Source organism: Tiliqua scincoides, chromosome 2, assembly GCF_035046505.1.
Source record: "Tiliqua scincoides isolate rTilSci1 chromosome 2, rTilSci1.hap2, whole genome shotgun sequence".
Classification (NCBI taxonomy): Eukaryota; Metazoa; Chordata; class Lepidosauria; order Squamata; family Scincidae; genus Tiliqua; species Tiliqua scincoides.
Window position 1 is genome coordinate 191,556,082 of NC_089822.1, and position 18,751 is coordinate 191,574,832.

Here is an 18,751-nt window from a genome sequence, read left to right on the forward strand (position 1 = left end):
CAAGGAACGAGTCTGTACAAAGAATGCTATTTATCCCATGAGGCTACATGGAACAGCAGTTCAAGGAAGTGTTTCCTAAAGCAAAATACGGGTGATTCATAGGCAGAGTTACCAGGCCATTTGATGTGAATCCACTTCTAATTAATAACAGTCTACAAGACGTTGCCTGCTATTGATCCACTGAATTGTAGGAAGAGGATTTCAATTACTGTTTAAGCTTTGTGATTGATTGAACGGCCTTGCCATGAATGGCTCAGAATCTGAAAGAGTTCAGAGCAAGATGCTAGACTGTGGATGAAAAAGGAGCACAGTGTGTATGCAAAAAGAGCACTGGTGAGCAGTGGCATATTGTGCGACAAATATGAAATAATATGAATTGTTACATCTAGTAGGGATACCTATGCCTCATAAGAGGCATGGAAATCTGAATGATTCTGAAAGCTGGAGAACTCTGCAAATGTCTTCCTATTTGACATAACAGGTGCCAATCGATAATAAACAGGCTGGGGGTCAGCAGGGCTGTCACAGTGCACTGTAGTGGGGTACAGTGCAGATTATGATCTTTGACTGCAATCCAATGCACTCCTTCCTAGGAGTAAGATTAGAAATTTCAAATGTTGGAGAAAAAAATCCAAACTACAAAAATAGTTAAATGTGTAACTGAAGCTCTGTTCTGCATAATCTGTTCCAACCCTATAACACAGTGATTTTCAACCTTTTTCGTCTCATGGCACACTGACAAGGTACTAAAATTGACAAGGCACACCGTGCTGTTGGTAGGGAGCTCACATTCCCATTGGCCCTACTAACAAATGACCCTCCCCCAAACTCTCGTGGCACATCTGCAGACCATTCATGGCACACCAGTGTGCCATGGCATAGTAGTTGAAAATGGCTGATATAGCAGAATGTTGGGTTGGGTTGGCTTTTCAATATTGAATTCCAGGAGATAAATGAGAGGGATTTTGAGAACAGATAGCGACACCAACATATTTTCAATTTGTCAGTGAAACCAAACCCGCAAATAAAAAGAAACAAGAACAGTGACAACAACCAGATCCAATACTCACCAAGATTATGAACAGTGGCATCAGATTCTTGAATAAGCAAGTGCCTGGCACCTGCTGGAATTTCAAACATCTTAACATATCCTGTAGAGGAAAATTAAAAGCAAGTATTAGTATTCTAAATAAAGGGATGATCAAATGCAAAAGAGGAGCTGATTCCTGAAGGGGGGATTTCTGCAGCTTCAGCTACACCATATGAAATTCCTTGTACTGGCCAATTAGTACCAGTACAGAAGGCCTGGTCTATTTGCATCTTATCTCTCTAAAAGTGTTTCTTTTAAGATGCCCTCAGACTGTGAAAATACATTTGTCTTATGAAAAACACTACTCTGCTAAAACGAAAGAAAAGTGTAAGAAATCTATACAGAAGCTCCCTTTCTTATGAACATTCAACTTAGGAACTTCATAAGATACAAACATGTCTGGCCTCTTTGGAGCAATAGTCGTAAGTTCAACTGATACACAATAGATGTTGTCAGTGCCTACTCCCAGCATTCCCGAACATCCTGGTCACCACTCTTAGCCCACTTTTAGCCCACTTTTCAAGGTAAGGCCACACAGTATGGAGTACTGTACTGCAGTACTCATTTTTCATAGTTTACAAGATTTTGCCACTGAAAATTAGTGAAGTTGGACTTACAATTAATAGACCACTGTGGAATCTAATGTATTTGTAAGCCAGGGGAGCTTCCATACTGACTTACAGTTTAGTGAAAAAGAGAAACAAAGAGGACACGATGCTCTGTCATTTAACATCCTCAATTTGCTAACTGCTTGGGCCTTGGAAAACTGCTTTATAAATATCTATAAATACTTCATGCATAGTGAAAGTGTGCTTGAGTGACTAGGGTGGTATTGGACATGAGCTGAGTGCTCATCTTTCCGTTCAACCCACCTCACAGAGTTTTTGGTAGGATAAAAGAAATTGGATAATCCCAGATAAGACCTCTGGAGTTCCTTGGTACTAATGCAGCAAATAGGATTTCCATCATTCCCAGACTGGGGTAGGGACCCCTAGTTCAAATGCATCTTCTACAGATCTAACATTTTCCTTTGGTGAACATGAATGCTGAGCATATCAAAACCCTTCAAGAGCACACAACAAATTCAGGCCAAGTGAAATGTTTAGATGAAGAAAAACCAAGAAGAAACCTCACAAGTGAAATGAAAGCCCTAAGTCATGGAGCCTCTGAGAGTGCAGGAATGGACTCCATCTCACCCAGTGGGACTTTCTAGTTTGCTTTCAACAGCACTTCTGCTCTTGTTCATCAGAAGATGCACCTGAAGCTCATGTGTGCTGGTTCAGGTGCAGCCACTGAGGCAGCATAAGCAAGATGTTTCAAATGAAAGAACATTCAAAAGGCCCTCTGGGATCTTCTTGCATACTTCTCTGGGAACAGGGCAACTGAATCCAAAGTGGAATGACCTTGTTTCTTTGGTACCCTGGTGAGTGTTCCTTTCACCACTTTGCAGTGGCTGTTGTCTCCGCCACACACCCCACACTTGTCCTCTTGCTTGGAGGAGTCTATTACCTTGTCACAGCCTACTTTCTGTGAAAAGAAAACAGAAGCAATTACTCTTCCTTGTAAGAGTCTGCATTTTTATTTGATTTTACATCAGATCAAGATATTAAAAACAGGGCATTAGACACACATACAAAATTAGTACCTCACTGAAAGAGAATGTTAATGCACTCATGAGGTTTTAATATTGGCATTTTTTTCCCTCGGTAAGCCTGCTTGGAGCTGCTTACTTAACTAAACCCTAATATTAATTCATTACAAAACTACTGTGGAAACATATTACCATTCAGGATGTGAGCATATGCAGATATATAATTTAATTTGTACCCAACTTTGATGACACATAGGCAACAATATTGAGCAAATGACACTGAGGATATCCCTGTGGATATCAAGAGAAAACTATTCTGTGAATCTGGTCTCAAGTCTCAAACCAATGAGCCTCAATACATGATCCTGAGGCAATAGGTTGATTAGAGGCCACAACTGCCTGTGGACTGCTAACTTCAGCATCATTTAAATAATCACTATTGACGGCAACTGTTTAAACAGAGTCACATGTCAGTTGTATGTGTCTGGGGGGCTCTCACCAGCTGGTGACCTGGGGCCACCAGTTGTCAGCCGAATGGCTCAGGAACTCCCATGGACTAGGGAAGACCCTCCTTCTGAGTATGTCCACAATGGCTCGCAGGAACAGTGATGGGATGAACTGGTGCTGAGGGCGGCAGCAGCCCCATGGCCGTATCAGGAGGCCAGTGAGGAGGCTGCTGCATGGCTGTCAGGGGCGACAGTTGCTTCTCGGAGGTGTAAGGCCCCCTTCTCAGTCACGGAAGCCAGCATGCCTGGCAGAAGGCTGTGGAGGTTCAACCTGGCTAGCCCCGGGGGGGGGGGCTGCAGGGTTGGGGGAAGGGGAACACAAGGGTATTGTGCCATGCAGGCCGGGCCCTTAGATGGGAAATAGTGGTGCTGCACTGGGATTCTTATATGACACAGTAGTAAGTTCCTGTCATGTGAACTGAGCTTGTGGTGCTACTGGAGTGGGACAGGAAGGTCACACACTACAGTGAGTTCACTCAGCACTAATGCGTGGGAAGGGTTATGCAATGCATACACCAGAAATTCTAATCTGCTCTCACTTCAGAAACTTTTTTAAAACAAGAGAAGTTCAAGGAGTTATTTAAGCACCTAGCAGTTTGAATGAGACCTTTAAACAAAGCTTGGGCACCTGTGTTCTTTTGGTGTGCCACTGTGTTTTCCTGAATAGAAATAAATTTAGGTACATTTTCAAGAGTTTCACTGAATTAATCTACAAATTACATTTCTAATGGAGATATACAGCGCAGGGTCTGGGCAGGCTGAATGCTTCTCAGTATAAGTCAGAACTGAACTCCATTTTAATTAAGCTGAGACCTTTACGGCTTCCCATTATGTAAAACAATGATAAATTATGGTATGTGTTATGTGATCAATCAGTGTAAGTATTTAAGATTGAAGGAATAGCTCATTTGTAGCTTAGCCTTAGAGGAAAAGTAGCCTGTTATTACAAGTTAATGCGCTACTCATTCTTCCAAATAGGAAAATGGAAAAAGTTCCAAAATTTATGCCACCTACTAGACAGTCTCCCCGCACGCAGATACTATGGGAATCCTTATATGAGCACCGTGTTCCATCATGCACCAGTCTTTTCATATAAACAATATCACCAGTTTCCCTGGACTCACAGTAGAGGTGACACCGCTCTTTACCTACAAGGAAAAGAATCCTGTGATTTATCAGTTAACCTATGATTGTTATTTGTTCAGTCTGAATGGCAATTGAATAGAAGGGCTGACTGTGGGACCATTAATTCATGTTCTTGTCTTGCACTGAATAAAAAATGTCCAGATTTTTCAAATATCTCCACAATGCAGCAAGAGAAGAACTTACATCCATACAGAAAGGTTTTCACTATGCCGTACCAATGTGGGCTGGACCCCAAATCAGAAAAGTCTCTGGATGTTTGTGTTTATATTAATCAGTGTGTCAACCAACAAAAGTAAGAAAAGTAAATTTTAAGAAGTTTCTTTTCTTAAAATTACTTAAATTTCTCTAAGAAAAGTGAATTTTAGGGTTGCTCTTGCAGTCCCTATGCATAGCTTAAGTATCAGTTTGATGCAGGGGCCAATAAGGGAATGTGCATCGTGACTGCATGCTTATCTGTGGGAAAGAGTGTACTCTCCAGAGTGAACGAGATACATGGCAAGAGAACCTGTGTGCAAATGTTCACTGGGTTCTTCTGGGTTTTGTATAGCAGGGATTTCAGTCTTCAAAGCCTGGTACGAAGCCAACTGAAGCCAAAATAAAATGAATAAGAGGAAAAGTGCTTACCTTCACTATGCTCATATGGGAGCCAGTGGTGCTTCATATTTTGATATTCAAAATAAGGGTCCCACTGCTTGCACTGCTCCTCTCTGAAATCTTCATACTCTTTAGGACAATCATGGGTGCTGCAAAGCTGGAACTCATAGCTTGGTCCAAAACATGTGCGGCCTCCATTAGCTGGGCTAGGTATAAGAAGAAGCAGTATAGGTGACATACATCATGTCACTGAAGTTGGCCAGATTTTTGTCTGGCTTCCAATTATTTTTATACTTGTGAAATTGAATTCAGGTAGAAGTAGAATGGATATCCATAAGACACATTAGGCAAGCCACAGTTGATCAGCCTCAATCCCATATCTGCAATATGGGAATAATGACAACTCCTTTGTTATAATACACAGAAAGCACTTTGAAGTGTATCATAGGCTGCTAAGTATCCTCATTGGGATTTGCTTCGATAACTCAGGGGTCAAGGATACTCAAGACCATGTGCCCAACGACTGTGAAGCTCTCACTGCTTGGTGGTGCTGACTCGGAGCTGCCTGACTACTCATGAAAGGCCTTGAGTATGAGGTAAAAATATACGTTCAGCCACTGGACCACTGTACGGTGAACATCAGGCACCACTCCCATGAGACGACTACCCCAGCTTTAACAGTAATCACAACATGTTGGATTTTGTCACTATTTGGAAGCAATCCACCACTTTTTTAAATTGGGGCATCATGGTCTGATCTGGTCTGAGAGATCTGTTATGTGCATGTCACTGGTTGTGAGTTTCACAGTCTGATCTGGTCTGAAGATTTGTTGGGTATATTTCACTGACTGTGAACTGATTCCACCTGTGAACTGATTCCATCCACCAAAATGAACAGTATTACCCTTTGAACAGCAAATACATCTGCTGTGAAATCTATGGGATTTATGTACATCAACTTCTAGTAATTTCAGTGGGCGTAACAGTACTTAGGCGCTTTGTTTTCACACTAGCAGACCGATCTCCTCATTTACTCTGATGACAACCTATATTTTAAACTTCTCTTCAAGTTGTTAGCTTAGGTGCAGGTTGCCAACACTTATTAGAGTAGCAATGAAAAGACAAGCCCTATCTTGGCAGGAGGTCTGGTCTAGAGGGTAGAGCCTCCGTCTGCCTGAAGATAACATCCACAAGGTCGCCAGTTCAAGGCCACTGGCACCGTGCGACCTTGAAGCAGCTGACAAGCTGAAGCCGAGCTATTCCATCTGCTCTGAGCGTGGGAGGATGGAGGCCAGAATGTGAAGCCAGATCGGAATGAAACACCTGAATGTAGTCGTTCTTGAAAGAAAGAACCTTCTTTCGATTGTAAAAATCCCTATTTAATAAGGGATTTAGACAAGCCTGCCTATGTAAACCGCCTTGAATAAAGTCTTGAATAAAGACCAAGAAAGGAGGTATATAAATACCTGTTGTTGTTGTTGTTGTTGTTGTTGTTATTATTATTATTATTATTATTATTATTATTATTATTATTATTATTATTATTATTATTATTATTATTATCTGTGTGCAGAGAAACCCTGGATAATCATTCATTATCTGTGTGCAGAGAAACCCTGGATAATCATTGGGGTCATTCTATTCCAATAAACATTGCCAATAAATATCCATCCAAAGTATTAAAGAGAAACATCTATAGTGATATCAAGACAGAGGCCCTGATCAACAATCAAAAAATTACTTCTTCCTGTATTTTAGTTGAAATTTACCAATAGTTTTTTTTACAATTTTTAAAAGTCACTCAGGGCACAATTCTAACCCCTTATGTCAGTGCTTTCCAGCACTGACATAAGGGCAATGCAGCTCTGATGTAAGGGAACAAACATTCCCTTACTTTGAGGAGGCCTCCGTGAGTGACATCCAACTGCAGCATGCAGCACATGTCCCATTGGCACTGCTATGCCAATGCTGGAAAGCACTGACATAAGGGGTTAGGATTGTGCCCTCAGGAACACAGTTTTGTCAAGTTTAACTTACTGTGGATTGTCACACTGCCGGGTTCTGAATCTCACCCCCGTTCCACAGGTTCGAGAACACGAGCCATATTTACTCCATGTCCCCCAGTTTCCATCTTGTTTCAGGATATCTGGAGTTAACCAGATACAGTGACCTTTAAAACAATGCTAAAAGAGAAAAATTCACATGTATGCATACTTTCGTAATCCATTTCAATACTGTGTTACTGTTGGCTTCTAACTTTTTGGATATAAACTGAAAGCATCATATTATTAGGAATTACTGAAAAATGATACAGATTTTCTGGTTCATATTTTAGACATATGTCCTTTTCCCTGCCTTTCTAGAAGGAAGTGCAGATGTTTCACACGTGCATAGGAACACAGCACTCAACTTCCTTTCTTTTCAAATATTACCTGACTGTAGTTATTTAAACTCAACTGAAGCCTTGCGTTAGTCCTCCTTTACCTTGGGTTCCATGCTTCAGCCTAGATTTGTGGAGAATTACTGGGAGGGAGGCATTCAAGGATATCTTCCTCTGTTTGACTTTATTCTCATGATTCGCTCAAAATTGAGAATCTGCAAATTCTGAATTTTGGCCCCATCATAAGGTAGATCAGAGGAAAGAAGGGAAGCATTAGCACCAGGGTTTTCCCTCTCATCTCCACAACTCTACAAGAGTTAAAATCTAGGCTTCTTAGGCTACAATCTTAACCACACTTTCCTGAGAGTAAGCCCCATTAAACAAAATAGGACTTGTTTCTGAGTAGACCTGGTTAGGATTGTGCTCTTATTCAGTATCGTTCAGTTATCTAGCAATGCTGTCCTTGAAAAATATAGTTTTTTCTGAAAAATATAGTTCAGCAGTGAAAAAGATTGTACGCAATCAGAAAGAGGAAAAAGTACTTCAGCTGGCATGAGCTTGAACTAAGCAGCACAAAACTATTAGTAAGTCTTATTTTCATAGCACTTTAGCCATTCACAGAACATTAGAGGCAATAATTATGTTGACACCTCTGTAAAGTATGTGAAAATATAGTTACAGTCGATGAAATTTTTACAATGAAAGTGTTTAAAAACAAGTAGTTTCAAAATAAAAAGAACAATCCTATAAAAGTACAGAAATGGTTTCATTCCCATGATTTTTGTCACAAATAATTATGTTTTCATTGGCTCATGGGTAGAATATATTGAAAATTCAAGTGGTGAGCCTTGTAGGGACTCTGCATGCAGGTGTTTTTTTCTGCCAATTCCCAGTCTCCAAGTAAAGATGGGAGAACTGGGATGTTCAGTGGCTAGAGAAAACGATATATGGGATATATTCCCCATATCCACAAATCTCATATCCATGGATGTGGGAGGGCCCTTCTGCGCACCACTCCCGCCCTCTGAGGGTGAGGGGAGCTGAGTTTCCCTTGCCTCTGGAGGATATTCTGAGCCCCGTGGTCTCCGAAGGGTATTCTGAGCCTGCCTGCGGCCTGCGACCAGAATGGAACACAATCATTCAGATCTGGCCTTACCATCAGTTTATACAACAGCATAATAATATTGACTGTTTTAGTCTGAATTTCTTTTTTAAATGATCATGAGCATTGAATTGGTCTTCACATCTACAATACACTGGAATGATACTTGCATCGAGCTGTCCACCACCACCCAAGATATTTCTTCTGAGCCATTGTAGACAGCTCAGAACCCATCCGTGTATTTGTGTGGGCCACAGGGGAGTGAATTTTGGTGGCAAAAGCACACACCAGATTCTATTTGAACTTACCTTGTCACCTTCCTCTCTTCAGACTTACACCAGCAAAGTAACTGGTGCGGATTTGAGGAGACCTATAAGGGAACACGCAGCCTAACAGGAGGTGAGTAAAATACATACCTCCTGCTGGCTGTCTGATTCCCCACCCCATCCCCAACATAGCATGCATTGTGCAATCAATGTGGACACAAGGTGGAAGATGGCAGGGCATAGGATTGGGCTGTTTATGTTCTTGTTTATTCTCCTCATTAGGGCAAGATTTCCATTTACAGATAGAAGCTTCTTTGCTTTTTATACCCTCTCTCTGCTCGTTAGCCATGCTGGCACCCTTAGTAAAACCCTTCATCCTTAGGGCATTCGCTCCAGTTGGGCCGAAACAGCCCCCATGCACTCTGATCTGATCCTTTTTACTTTCCCCTTCAGCTTTTTTCTAACAATGGTAGTCTCCCAAGCATCCACATTATTATAGGAGTCTATAAAAGCCATTTATTAGACTTTTTAAAAAATGAAGATATGCTGCTAAAATGCGGGGTTGAGCTGGGCAATATTTTTTATTATAACCCCATCACCTCTTACACCAATCTGCAATTTTAGATCGTATGTACTAATGGTTTCTGTTACTCTGACGACCTGGTTCATGTACACATACACACAGATGGCTGTAACAACAAGTGCAATCGTTCATCTGCTTTTCGTAATAATCAGCTCTACAATACATTTTAACCAGCCTTTGAATCTAGGCACTTGGCAGGCACTGTATGCAAAGCATATGGCTAAACCACCCACTGCCAGCAAAAACAAGTGCAACATTTGGACTTATAATATAAAATTTCCCTTAAGTATAGAAGCACCAAAAAAAAAAAAAAAATCATGAAAATGATGCCAGATGATCACCAACAATGAGAGATCATTGTTGGCACTCTCTCTGCTGGCAGACCTCTGATCACTATCTGTGCGCTGGCTGATCAACAGCTGAAAAAAATTTAAGGTGATGCAGGTTTCTCACAGTACGGCTTTCCAATATGCCAGTAAGATACTCTAGGTCAAAATATGATTCCCATGATGCTCATTACTGTAGAGTGTGAGAGCAAGAAATGTGAGAGGGAAAAGTCATACAATAGGACCACTCTCTGCAATGCTATAATTCATATTCCGTCTTCCCCAAAAGAATATTCTGCTATGGTTGCTATACACGCATTGCCTTGCAAATTCATTCCAGGGTGACATTCACTTATGCATGTTTTGGGAGCTGAAATAATTATGCAGAATTCACAAATATACAAATACGGGATACAATGTAGGGCGCAATCCTGAGGCGCCCATGGGCCAGCGCAGGTCCCTTGCACATTTGTGCCTCCTTGGGAGGAAGCTGGGCCAGCGCTCAGAGGTGCGTTGGCCTGCAGAAGCTGACACAAGCCTCCGCACCAACTTCCTTGGCGAGCCTTGTGTCAGCCCAGCTGGGCCGACGCAAGGCTCTGGGATGGACAGGGAGGAGGCAGGAGGGAGCCATTCCTGGGCGGGGGGAGAATGGGCAGCAGGCGGCCCTGGGGGTGGGGCTGGATCCAGCACTTATGCTGAATCCCAACCCTCGTTCACAGGGAGTTTGGAGCAGCCTGAAGCCGCTCTGCTCTCCTCCGACTTGCGCCACTCAGAAGGTGTGAGACTCACTGGGGCAAAGGCACCTTTCCCAGAGTTAAGGGGGAAAGTTTCCCCTTGCCTCTGACTGAGCTGCTTTGGGCCCCTAACCTGCACTGGTTACAGCGCAAACCTCTTGGCTTGCCTGTTGCAAGCGAAGGATTGCACTCATAGTCACATTGATTTCAGTACATGAGTTAAGCATGTGCTTAATGTTTCCACTGCAATCTGGAGGTTTTCCCGATGCATCCTGGAGTTGCATGAGGCTTCGTGTGCTCCAGTGAAGTGGAGGGGGTGGATTTGCATGCAGGGGGGTGGAGTGGGAAATATCTCTTGTAATTCACCACAGAATCTAAGATGGATATGTACAGTGGATGGACTGGAACTAGTCATTCAGATGAACTAATTAAACTTTTTTTCCCATTGCATCTGAAATGAGGGTGTGAAATGAAATGTGAACTGCCCCTCACATTCTCAGACCATCTGTTTATGTAGATAGGCTGCCTTGCATCATTATTATATACGAGGGTCGCCCAGAAAGTAATGCACAACATTTTTTTTTTCAGCCTACAGTAATGGTACGAATGCGAAACTTTAGATATACATTATTTGAATTTTCAGGAGTGCACACACAAATTTTTGGTTTCTTCAGATAGCGTAGCTGCAGCAGTGTTTCAAAATGGCATCCGTCAGTGATGTATGTTACAAGCAGCGTGTCGTCATTGAATTTCTCACTGCGGAGAACGAAACTGTTGGGAACATTCACAAACGTTTGTGTACAGATTATGGAGAATCTGCAGTTGACAGAAGTACGGTTAGTCGCTGGGCACAGAGGGTGAGGCCATTAGAAGGCGGTTTGGCAGAGCTCCAAGATTTGCAGCGTTCGGCGTGGCCATCCACGGCTGTCACACCTGACAAGATGCAGCTTGCTGATGTGCTCGTTCGTGAGGACCGACGCATAACGACTAGGCAGTTGGCGCTGAAGCTGTCAATCAGCAAAGGAAGTGTGGATGCAATCATCCATGCTCTTGATTACTCAAAAGTGTGCACGATGGGTTCCGCGCTGTCTTACGGTGGACCACAAATCTCTCAGAAAAAACATTTCTTCTGAGTTGCTGAAACGTTCTGAAGATGAGGGGGAAGTGTTCTTGGCCAGGATTGTGACAGGTGAGGAAACCTGGGTTCACCATTTTGAGCCCGAAACAAAACAACAGTCGATGGAATGGCATCATCCTCAATCTCCACAGAAGAAAAAATTCAAAGCAACTGCTTCCGCTGGTAAGGTCATGATCACTGTGTTTTGGGACTGTGAGGGCGTCATACTCATTGATGTGATGCCAAGAGGCAGCACCATTAATTCTGAAGCTTATGTGAAGACATTAACCAAACTCAAGAAGCGCTTCCAGTGACTTCAGCGCCATAACAACCCAGGTGAATGTTTGATTCAACATGATAACGCTCGGCCTCACACAAGTTTGAGGACTTCGGAACACATCACTAAACAGGGTTGGACTGTGTTACCCCATCCACCCTACAGCCCTGACCTAGCTCCCTCAGACTTCCACTTGTTTGGGCCATTAAAGGATGCCATTCGCGGAAGACATTTTGAGGATGACGAAGAGGTGATTCGCACAGTGCAGAAATGGCTTCGTGACCAGAACAAGGAGTGGTACCGGCAGGGCATACATGCCCTTGTGTCTCGCTGGAGGAAGGCCATAGAACTGGACGGAGATTACGTGGAAAAATAGGGAGTGTAGAAGAAACATCATTCTTTCTTGTGTGTAAGTTTCATTGTGTTCAATAAATAATTGTTGAAGAAAAAAATGTGGTGCATTACTTTCTGGGCGACCCTCGTATGATTATGGGGATCCTCAAGACTCCTCCTATATTACCCGAATTATGGGCCCCCCTTATAGCCTTCCAAACAGTAGCTGGGGGGACATCACAAAAGGTAAGGGATCCAGGATCACTCTGCACCCCCCCTCTCCCCAGTAATTCCAGTCCTACCTCAGGCGGAATTATTTCTTAACATACACAGTTCCATATTGACTTGGTCAGAAACTGGAGGGAATAAATGATTATTTTGTGATTTCTAGCTACCTGTCGTCCATGACTTGTGTTTCTGTTTTGTATAAAACCATGTAAACGAATGTTATCTGTTTATTTAAGATATTTGCATCCCACAAACCGGAAGCACAGTTTCTGACTCAAAGAGCCTCAAAGAGGCTTCCACACGGTCCTAGAGTCAAACAAGGCTCTGTGTCTCGGGCATTTGCCCCTTTGATTTAATGGCAGGTCTGCTACTGATTAACAGTTTCAGTTCTTTTTAATATTACAATAAGATCTTGCCATAAGGCGGTTATTTCACTATCCCTTCATGACATTGCTATTTCTTGGCAAGGTTGGCCTAAGCCCTTGCATCTGTTAATCTGCTAAAGAACGATTGCTTATGACGACTGCAGCAACAGAAAACATCACAGTGAAAGCCAGTGAAAATTATCTTGAAAAGGCCAAAATTCTATGCCTCTGTGGTGACTAACACACATATTTATCCATCTGTCTTCTGTCTGGGAGAAACTGAGGTCAGTTTTCTCAGTGGGAAATCATCTGGACTGAGCTGATTGCCTTTGGAGAACATTTTTTACCCTCAGCTAATTTTCTTTATAGTATCTTTTATTAATTCTTATGGGAAAAAAACCTACAAGGGACTAGTGGAGACCCACAAGGAATTGCAAGGGACTTCTGGGGAGAGCAAATGACTTCACTCCCTTGTCCTTGTTCCTGTGATTAATACACTGGTCGAGTTTGAGGAAGTTATCTGAGAGTCCAGTCCTTTGTCACAATTGTCACTTAGGGAGCAAAGAGAAGGCTGAGCATTCCCTTATCTCAAAAAACAATCACTGGAGGGGAGCTAACTGGGCCCCAAGGTCATCCACCAAAGGACTGTGTAAACCTAAATCAGCCCACATGCAGGTTGTGGACACTTCAGGGGCCTCTGAAGTGGGCTGGGACAGGGGACTGAGTGAAGAAACTAAAAGGTAGGAAGATTATGAAGAAGGAGGGGATAATGCCTTGTCTGACACCCCTTGGGACAGCTTACCCAGTAACACCCTGCTTAGTGGCTCACTGTGTTGGCTGAGGAGAAAATATGGGGTCTGAAGCAATGCTTCCTTGGTCTCTCTACACTACCTTTAAAACTGATACAGTTTGCTCTCTATAAACCTCTTCATACATTACATTGCTAGGTGTATACTTATGATAGTTTAAGTGTACACCTAAAAGTACACCTGTCCAATAAATATGTTTTATACAAGTCTGTTTATTAAGGAGCTGTGGTTGGCCGGTCCTAGTTAAGTGTACATGTAGGGACCAAGCCTAGTTTTCCCTCCTTGTAATGTGTGAAATGGTTCAGAGCCTGAGGCACAGAGCTGCTGTTCAGTGCAAATCTAGAGACATGACAATTAAACTCTTCCCACAGGTGCAAGAGAAGATGGTAATCAATTGTGCTCTCATTTCTTTTTGAGAAAAGGCATGTTACTGGATGTAAGCATAATGGTCCTTCGCGGTTGAAAAGAGGTGGTCAGTAGCTTGCTGTCTCCTTGCATGAATGCTTTTATCAACCTCAAGAGGCGTGGAAAACTAATTCAGACATTGCAATGTGCCTTTTTCACACTGCTACAGAGATTTAAGGCCCAATCCTATCCAACTTTCCAGCACTGGTGCAGCCTCAATGTAGCCCTGAGGTAAGGGAACAAATGTTCCCATACTTTAAGGAGGCCTCTGTGACTGCCTCATCACCACAGAATGCAGTGCACGCCCCTTTGGCACAGCTGCACCGGCACTGGAAAATTAGATAGGATTGGGTCCTTAATGCAGTCGTTAAGCACAATCATACATCTCATAATCATACAGCACAATCAAACTTTTTATAAAGGAGAGATAGAATGGAGTCCTGAAATTCATTCTTTCACAGAACGGTTGTGGGATTATAATTGCACTGTGAATTAATTACCTGAAATCACAAACATTGATACTCTGCAAGCATCACATTTTCACTGCATGTTCATTTTTCTTCCTTACTGCTGTGCAGACACATCCGACCCTTCATCTTTGAATTTCTCATCTACAGGACTACATTTGCAAGTTAACGTTCTTACAGATGAGCGACAAACCTGTTTTTGCCCTTCCTACAGGCCTAGGCCCTTCCACACAATTCTGCAGGGTCAGGTCAGAAAACCCTCATTAGAAAATGCTGAGATGCAGATACAATAGGCTGGGACCAGTTCTTTCTGCTCTGTATCAGCACTTGTAGTTGGGTAGAATTAAGAGATCTAAAACAAGCTAAACAAAACCAACATAATCACCCCTTCTGGCATTTCATCTGCTCAGCTGTTGCAAAGCCAGGATGTTTTCCTGACACACCAACCATGTTTAAATTGGCTTGCACTTTAATAATGGGCACTGGGAATAGTAGCATGAAATCATGATCACTGCATGTCTCTAGAATGGATCTTTCTGAACCAACATCTTTAACTGATTATGATTCTGTTCTCTGTTTCCCTGACATTATTCCAAACAAAATATTCTGACAGAGGGAGGAGTGGAGAGCTATTGACTTCCTTTATGAACTTAACTGAGGAACACAAAACCTACTTTTTTGCTCTTTTAGGATCAAACTAGACGTTACACGAAATGTTTAATGTGGACAAAAAAAAAAATAGCAACCAGTTTCTAATGCTAGTTTCTATGCACAGGGGATTATTTCTTATGGAGGAAAATTCACTCATGTTAGGCCTCAAGTGCAGTCTGAAGGGGTACAGTTCAGAAACATGTTTACAGCTCCAAGGGGAACTATGTTTTTGTGAATAAGTTGGCTAAAGATAAGTTATGAGCAAACACAAGTGAAATCACTTTTATTTTCAATAAACCTGAGTACACACTTTCCAGTTTCAGTGTTAAAGTAAGAACATTTTATCAGCTTCTTTACATAACATCTTAGATACAGGAATACAGAATAAGTAGTATTCCTTGGAAGCAGTATACATTTACAGTGGCCATACAAGTCTCTGCCACTTTACTGATGGGTAACAGCTTCTTCCCACATCTATTTAAATGTCTTTGGGGAAGGAATGGAATGATAGGAAAGCATAGTTCTTCAAGAGATAAGGCAACATTGCAGTCTGACTCGTCTTGCCACACAACAGCCAAGTGCATTTCATGATAGAAAGCAATCCAGTTCACACAAGGAACCCTTCATTACTTTTAGGAAGCCAGGAAACCTCCTGGCCAGAGTGACACATAATGCAATGAAATATTGCTACATGATGTTTTATTATACTTGAAGCTATTAATCCATCAGTAAACATTTTTGAAAGAGACAAGTGGCAGAAATATGATGTTATTTATGCATTAATAACATCTACAGAGAAAAGGTTTTTGCCTTTGCTTGCCACCACTGGAAATGGAATGCTGTATTCACTCAGTAAGTGAGGTGAAAGTGAAGAGAAGTTTGTTGGATCAACTGGGAGGGAAAGATGGACAAAGAGGAAGAAAGCGGACGCTCAAGGATGGCAAATTTGGGTTGGCTTGGATTAAATCAAGGTCCTGATTTGGGGGGAACGACAGCTCTTTCCAAGTCAATTCAATATGGATGGCAGGACAATGGTGGTTGCTCATTGAGAGACCAATCCTACGTATGTCTACTCAGAAGTAAGTCCTAATATAGTCAATGAGTCTTACTTCCAGGTAAGTGTAGATAGGATTGCAGCCTCAGATACTTTCAATCTATGGCAGCAGAGCCATCATTCTAACTCAGGGGTGCCCAAACTCCAGCCCTGGGGCCACTTGCAGCCCTCAAGGACTCTCAATGCGGCCCTCAGGGAGCCCCCAGTCTCCAATGAGCCTCTGGGCCTCTGGAGTTTTGTTGGAGCCCACACTGGCCCGACACAACTGCTCTCAGTGTAAGGGCAACTGTTTGACGTCTCATGTGAGCTGTGGATGAGGGTTCTCTCCACTGCTTGTTGTTTCACATCTGTGATGCAGTAGCAGCAGCAAAGGAAAGGCCGGCCTTCCTTTGTGCAAGGCCTTTTATAGGCCTTGAGCTATTGCAAGACCTTCATTCATTCATATAATTTCCATCTTTAATATATTCATTTATGTAAATTTATTCAAACTTTAAATGCAAATTAGTTCTTTTTTTCCCTGGCACCCAACACAGTGTCAGAGAGACCATGTGGCCCTCCTGCCAAAAACTTTGGACACCCCTGTTCTAACTGATCAGCTGAAAGATGAAATCACAACACAAATTCAACATTCTTTTTTTAGGTAATGTGAATGGTTATGACAGAGTTGCCTTTCCCCTCCTTTCCCCTTCACCTTCACCTGCTCAGCAGCAGTCTAATAACATAATAAAATATGCATACATCTCAGGCTTGTAGAGAATAATACAAACAAGAAACAGAAAAGTTCTAGAAGGTCAGCTCTGTCATCTTCTTACAGCAGCAATTCAAATTAGCTTTGTATGTTTTATTCTGCAATATTTGGTTTGTTTTTTTTAAAGGACCATAACTTAGATTTTTTTTGCATATTTTGCGCTACACAGCAACAATAAAAATCTTCCCAAGAGAGTGGATTTTCAACACTGCATTAGTTTTGTCGTTTTTATTAGGTTCATTACTCGTATTTATTCCTTCTTGTTAGGGGTTTTAGTAAACTGTTAGGCTTTCTGTTCAGACCAATTGCATAACTGCTAATTGTTATGTTTTAAAGTGCAAATAAAGCTTTGATTTAGAATTCAGGAGGACTATCCTGTCCTTGTTAATTTGTCCAATAAAGTGGCTGTTTTTCAAAGATTCATTTTACAACAAGGGCTATACAATCATTACTTGATAGGATTTCAGATGGAAAGAAGAACAGAAGAACTAAATAATGTGTGTTTCTAAACTGAAATAGAAACTTTCTGAGGGTTGATTCAGACCTCCCAACAGCAGCATGGGAGCTGCTTCCCCACATGGCGCGATCCCATGCCGTTTCTAGAGCATATAATAATAATAATAATAATAATAATAATAATAATAATAATAATAATAATAATAATAATAATAATAATAAACTTTATTTTTATCCCGCCCTTCTCCCTAAAGGGACCCAGGGCGGCTTACAACATATTAAAAAAAAACACAAAACAGATTAAAACATAATTTAACAGATAAAAACATATTAAAAACACATTAAGAGAAGCCATAAAAACAGTAATCAGATAAAAGCATAAAACAGCAGTTCAAGGAGGAATCACGCCTGTAAAAAACTAAAAGATATACAAAAGATGTTAAAAAGGCCATAGGGTCAGAAGGCTTGTGTAAACAACAAGGTCTTCAGGCCTCGCCGAAAGGTTTTGAGGGAGGGAGCCATTCTCAAGTCAAGGGGAAGGGAGTTCCATAATGTTGGTGCCACTACTGAGAAGGCCCTATTTCTTGCCGCCGCCCCACGTACCTCCTTAGGCGGCGGCACATGTAAAAAGGCCTTCTCTGATGACCTGAGAGGACGAGCCGGATTGTATGGGAGTAGGCGATCTCTAAGATAGCCTGGCCCAGAGCAGTATAGGGCTTTAAAGGTCAAGACCAGCACCCTGAACTGGGCCCGGAAACGAATGGGCAGCCAATGTAGCCCCTGGAGAAGCGGACTGACAGAGTCAAACCGCCTAGCTCCAGTGACCACACGGGCCGCCGCATTCTGCACTAATTGCAGTTTCCGAACCGTCTTCAGGGGCAGCCCCACATAAAGCGTGTTACAATAATCTAACCTCGATGTCACCGTAGCATGGATCACCGGGGCCAGGTCTGCATGATCCAAGTACAGCCGCAGCTGGCGCACCAGCCGAAACTGCGAAAAGGCCCCCCTAGCCACAGTCGCCACCTGGGAGTCCAGGAGCAGCTGCGAGTTCAGGTGGACCCCCAAGCTGTGGACCTGCTCCTTCAGAGGGAGTGCAACCCCATTCAGAGCAAGCCGATAATCCAGCACCTGCATTGAGGATTTCTGAACCAGGAGAGCCTCTGTCTTATCTGGATTTAATTTCAGCTTGTTAGCCCCCATCCAGATCCTCACTGCTTCCAGACAGTGCTCCAGGCCCTCAACCGCCACCCTGGAGTCTGGAGGAAAGGAGAGATAGAGCTGGGTGTCATCAGCATATTGATGACACCCCACTCCAAACCCCCGGATGACCTCTCCCAGCGGTTTCATGTAGATATTAAATAGCATGGGGGACAGAATTGAACCCTGTGGCACCCCGCACTTCAAGGGCCAGGGTGTCGAACAGGCATCCCCCAGCACCACCATCTGGGACCGACCCTCCAAGTAGGAGTGGAACCACCGCAAAACGGTGCCTCCAACTCCCAACTCGGCCAATCGGCCCA

General features: G+C 42.6%; 1 protein-coding gene across 1 annotated transcript in view; it reads right to left on the reverse strand.

Moving 5' to 3' along the window:
* ADAMTS2 (ADAM metallopeptidase with thrombospondin type 1 motif 2) overlaps window positions 1–18,751 on the reverse strand; it is a 266,588-nt gene that overhangs the window by 23,442 nt on the left and 224,395 nt on the right. The window contains exons 11-15 of the mRNA XM_066612929.1: window positions 6,965–7,110; window positions 4,958–5,133; window positions 4,202–4,335; window positions 2,494–2,617; window positions 1,071–1,151 (exon numbers count right to left, since the gene is read on the reverse strand). Of these exons, the coding sequence (XP_066469026.1) occupies window positions 1,071–1,151; window positions 2,494–2,617; window positions 4,202–4,335; window positions 4,958–5,133; window positions 6,965–7,110 (661 nt within the window). The remainder of the gene's footprint in view (window positions 1–1,070; window positions 1,152–2,493; window positions 2,618–4,201; window positions 4,336–4,957; window positions 5,134–6,964; window positions 7,111–18,751) is intronic.